At 34.5% G+C, this 5,365-nt stretch overlaps 1 protein-coding gene and 1 long non-coding RNA gene across 3 annotated transcripts; both read left to right on the forward strand.

Annotated features, from left to right (window-relative positions):
- Positions 1-325: 325 nt before the first annotated feature.
- LOC141648967 (uncharacterized) lies at positions 326-700 on the forward strand. Its single transcript, XM_074457672.1, has one exon. The coding sequence runs from the start codon at positions 326-328 to the stop codon at positions 698-700; it is 375 nt and encodes a 124-aa protein (XP_074313773.1).
- Positions 701-804: 104 nt separating this feature from the next.
- On the forward strand, positions 805-5,065 carry LOC141647561 (uncharacterized). 2 transcript variants are annotated; one of them, XR_012545764.1, is made up of 3 exons: positions 805-1,746; positions 4,188-4,221; positions 4,743-5,065. It is a non-coding gene; the product is annotated as an uncharacterized LOC141647561 (long non-coding RNA). The 2 variants fall into 2 exon arrangements; XR_012545763.1 differs by having other exon boundaries at positions 805-1,735.
- Positions 5,066-5,365: the final 300 nt, after the last annotated feature.

Genomic DNA, 5,365 nt, shown 5'->3' on the forward strand with positions numbered 1-5,365 from the left:
CTAAATTATGCACCATTGGGCATATTAAAATAAGAAAAGAAAACACTTCACTCATCCTCTCACCCCAACCGGTCACCCCCCTTCCTTATACTCTCTATCATTTTGTTCATTTGATACTTCACTTGAATATTTTGCATGTGATAGAAAGTGTAAGAAAATTCTTCTCTCTAAAATAATAAAAACCATTTTACTAAGAAGTTAGTAATCTAAAAATAATTACAAAGAGTGTTAGTAATATTTACATAATATCAAGGGAATAATTTTTTTTTTTTTTTTTTGGTAAAATGTGAGTATGTATATTATATATCAAAAAAATATTCCTGCTATGTGCTATGAATGGCTCAAGGGAAGAAAACCTACTGTTGCCTGGTATAAATGGATCTTGAATGAGCATGTGATACCAAAGCATCAATTCATGGGATGGTTGTATGCACATGGAGCTATGAGAACTAAGGATAAGCTGATTAAATATGGTCTGGATGTTGATGACAGTTGCTTACTGTGTGAACAGGCTGCTGAAAGCATAGACCATCTGCTGTGTGATTGTATATACGGTAGGAAGGTTATGCAGGACATCAGTCAGAAGATGCAGATTAGCTTCCCTGTCACTGATATGCTTGGCTGGTGCAATCAGAGGACGGGTACGAAACTACAGCAAGAGGTACATGTTGCCACTACAACAAATCCCTTGCGTTCTTGACGCTTTAGGGGCGACGCCTTTACAAGTGTCGATCCTTTTTTCGCCCTTATATTTGGTCTCGACACCTTATTACGTCAAAATCAAATTTTCCATTTCCCAAAATATTGAAAACCAAACAGCGCACTAATTAGGCGCTAGAAACAAGAATTCCATCAAAATTAGCCGCCTATATTGAAACTACTCGCATACGCTTAGCTATCCCTCAGTTTATGATGAACCAACCCTAATTGCTTTCCAACTCACCCATCATCTTTTCTGTAATACTCATTACAATTTGCTATCCCTTCGTTTTCGATTTTCATCAAGTAAAATCAATTTGTTGGTTGCCTAACCATCCAAAGCAAGGTCAGACTTTTCTTCTTCTCTAATATACTTTCATTGATTTCTTTCGCGTTTTCTATGCAATTGTAGATTAAATTAAACAATTTTTATTACTTATGGCTTCATTCAATCTCTCATATGTTTAGATCTGGACTGTCGATTCCGTTATTAATTGGAACCTCTTCAACAATGCCGAACGATTTGTTTTATTGAAATCGTGAATCTGGTGCTCAAATTTTTGCAATGAACTACAGTTTGCTTCTAAGATCTGATTTTTATTTTCGTTTTGCTGTGTTTTTTTTCTTATTTAAGCGATTAGAAATCTCATGTTTTTGTTATAAACCCTAATTTATGAGTTCGTTTTATTTTATAATGTTATTCCGCTTCATAATCATGCTGATTTGTCTTGAATGGCGATGAGGTATCAATTTCTTATGTAAATCGTCCTACTTTTCATTCAAATCTGTTGAATTGTTATCATTTCTGCACTTATTTTGTGTCGTTCTACTCTAATTTTTGCTCAGTTTCACAATATCATCAGTTTCTTGCAATATTTTCCCTCAAATTGATTGTATCAGTTATCCGCCATAGACAAGCATCCAACAGGAAGCAATGCCGTCACCATGTTGGCAAATGATTCCAGTTTTGCTTTCTTCACCACTGTTTGACCATCGGTGACCTTCTTCACCACTGTTTGACCATCAGTGATCTCCAGTATGTACTGGGTAACTCTTAATACTAATACTTTTCTAATTATAATTTTAATTTAGGGTTGAGGATTGGGGAAATTCATTCATTAGGGTTTTCAAATTTCGGTATTTGGATTAAAGTCAAATTACACCTAAAATTTTATTTCTTGATTCTGTTTAATGCATTGTTATTGTGATACAAACGAGTATATGGTAAATAATTTGAAGAATTGAGCTGAGCCTTATAAGAGGTGGACCGTTTGTTTGAATCCCATTTAGCTATTTCTATAGCATTTTTACTGCAAATTTAAGTACGTCACTGGTGCACTTACAGAGTTACAGTTACAGGTTACAGACATACAACCATACTTTCACTTAACTTATGTCACCTACATGATTGACCCAACAATTATTTCAGTTGCTTGCGATGTTGATACTTAGAGTTTAATGATTGGATGCTAGCGTCTGATTTCAAGACAAAATGTTATCTGAAAATTTCTAGTGCATCTCAATATGTATATGATGAAAAAGGGTCTTTATTAGAGTATTAAGTAGTCTTAGGTTTACAAATATATCTTATTCTACCAGGTACTTGTTGATTAAGGGAACACTTCCTTTTTTATTTTTCTACTTGATGTAGATTTTGTCTCAAGTTGTGATTTTTTTTTTAATTCTTATGGTATGTTGATTTCATGATAATTTGTTTTAATTCTTAAGTTGTGAGTTTCCAGCATAGAGGATTTCTGAAGACATCTTTATTTCTAGTATGACAGTGCCTGCAAACTAGTCAATTTTTTCAAACTAATATATGTAGTCAATTTTGTCAAACTGTTAGATGGTTTGGACCAATTATCTTGTGCTGTTTGTTTAGCAAACTTTGACCTTTATCCCCATTAAAATTGATAGACCGTACATTCACTATCCTGACAAAGAAACTTTGGTAGTTAGATTAAACCATCTCTTGATTGTAAATTACATTATTTATTAAAATTAGGCTATTATACTTCTTTTCAGCTCGAAGTTTACCTATTAGTAGAATATTGACTTTCCCTTGAAATATAACTGAATGAGATAGAAAAACCAAAGCTAATAATAATGAGAGGGGTCATCATAGAGGTCCGAAAGCTAAAAATTATGTACGATATTAAAATGACTTGCTGAAATATGAAGCTCATCTTAAAAAGGAAGTAACTATTGAACCCCTAGAGGGTAAGGCATGTCTATTGGTAGCCACCGACAAGGATGTTTGGTTCTCTCTCACATTATCTATGTTATACCTGTGTAGGATGTGAAATCCTGAACCATAAGCTAGACAAGCAAGCAAGACAATGCATCTATCGAAAATAAGACATGTCTTTAGAGAATTGCGTAACGTCCTAAATATATTTGAATGCTTTCCAGGTGTAGTTGATGAAGCAAAGTGGTAATTTGTCATTTGCTAGTTGGTCTGTTCCACTATTCCCCATGGCAATTGTGTTTGGCTTTTTGTTGGTTTAGGTCCCTTCTGACTTCTTTGTTTAGTTTTTATGTTAACATGATATCAAACCATGATACACAATATGTTGGTAAGTCTTAATAAGTTCTAAAATTGTGAATGTTTATAACTGCACACCTTTCTTAACTGGCAGAGATCTTTTATGGTTACCTGAAATGGAGATATAGGAGGTTTACGAAACAAAGTTACATGGCTCTAAAAGAATGTTTGGGTGTACTTGGACATTATTTTCGTTAGTTTGCCCTTGGGATCTGAATCCACCTTTTAGAAACGTAGAAAGCTTGTATATTGGTCATTGTAGAAATTTAAGGTTCATAGCATTGCTTATTGTCGAAAGCATGTATATTGGTACTTTTGTGTATTTCCGGAGCTAAAATGGGGATGTTTCTTAGATTATACGAGTAACAAGTTTCAGCTAATATGAAAACTTTTGTGTATTGTTGTGATTAGACCTAATATGAATATTGCGTCGAGAATTGAATCAGTTCACTACTAGTTCATAGTGATGCAAAGGACTAGGAGTCGTTTATTATGTAGAAGCCTAATATTGTTTAGATAATTGAGAAATGCTTTGGAGATTGAAGCTATTTATTAGCTTACATTAACATCAGGATAGGATGCCTTACACTCGACAAATCACTTGCACTATTTAAGGGAAAGGTCGTCTGATGTTAAGTGTAACCAAGTTTTATCATTCAAGCCTTTGATTGACTTAACTTGAGTGTAAGAGTTAAGAGTTTCTGATAGCAAACTTCTATTGCTAAGTTTGAATTTTCGCATTACTGCTCTTTATGAAATCCATTCTTGTTACCCTTATTTAATCACGACTCTCAAGAGACATCAGTTTGGTTTTGCAAATTGTTTGTGGAGTATTCCCTTGTCCCTTATTAATGCTTATTCTTCCTGTTTTACGTTTTTTCTGAAATTATCTCCTGATGATGACTTTGCTATGTTTTTTCTTCCTTCTTATTTGTGTTTGCAGGCATCTCTCAAGGTAGATATTGTTGCATATGGAGGTAAAGATCTTTCTTTTCATATTTTTGTTTCAATCTTTGGGATAAATTTTTGCAGCAAAGCATTTCTTCAGCTAGCAACTATTTAGATAATGGTAGGATGTGGAGTTGCAGAGGTATGGATAATAGGGGTCCATCAAAATATAGCATGCGTGTTAGGATTGTGCCTCTTTGTTTCAAAATATAGCAGGAGTGTTAGGATTGGGTCCATCAACAAGTAAGACATTATTACTAATATATACTCCCTCTATCCCGGTCATTTGTTGTCCTATTTCATTTTTGGGTGTCTCAGTCAATTATTGTCCTTTCTATTTTAAGAATGAACTTAATGAGCAATTTGATCATTCACATACAATTTGGTCCACTTGTCATTTACTAATTGGCCCCCTCTTTCTTTGGTTTTTGTGCCAAAACTAAAGGACAACAATTGACCGGTACGCGGAGGGAGTAGTTGATATAAACTTCTTACACTAAAATATTAAAGCATATATGATATACATATTTACTTCACTTTTTGTTTCTAGTTCTTAATCAGGCGTGCCTCTTTGTTTCAAGTTGTTACCTACAATTACTAAGCTCCTTGTGGAAGTATTGATGATTTGGCAGGACTCACGAGAGATGAGATGCAGTGGGAGGGTTGGATTAGAATTGAGGAGTGTGTGGACATATTTTCCAGATTGTTCAACAAAATGTATTTCCGTTGTAGATGGATGTATAATTGATTTTAGTGTGTGATAGAAATATTTCAACTTTGGATGAGTTCCATTTTATGGAGCTTTTTGCTACAAACATTGTACATTTTATTGTGTATATGTAATATTTATATGAAATTACTCCATTCCTTGCACCCACGTATTGAAGATCCGTCTAAATTATTGTATTCTATACGCTTTTTATGATGCCATTTGGTTAATTTAGACGACGAAAGCATTAGTAGCGAAAACTGTTGAGAGAGACAGAAAAATGCGTCGAGAAGCTTCCAATTCATGACGCAAAGAAGCGTCGTGCACACTGACACTAAAAAGCGTCGCCACTTGAAAAGGCCCTTGACGCAAAAAGGCGTCGACATGGTTGACACCAAAAAGCGTCAAAAAATCCTGACGGCCCAAAAACCCACGCTTTTTAAAGCGTCGAGAAATAAAATGTC

The sequence above is a fragment of the Silene latifolia genome, chromosome 3 (assembly GCF_048544455.1).
Source record: "Silene latifolia isolate original U9 population chromosome 3, ASM4854445v1, whole genome shotgun sequence".
Classification (NCBI taxonomy): domain Eukaryota; kingdom Viridiplantae; phylum Streptophyta; class Magnoliopsida; order Caryophyllales; family Caryophyllaceae; genus Silene; species Silene latifolia.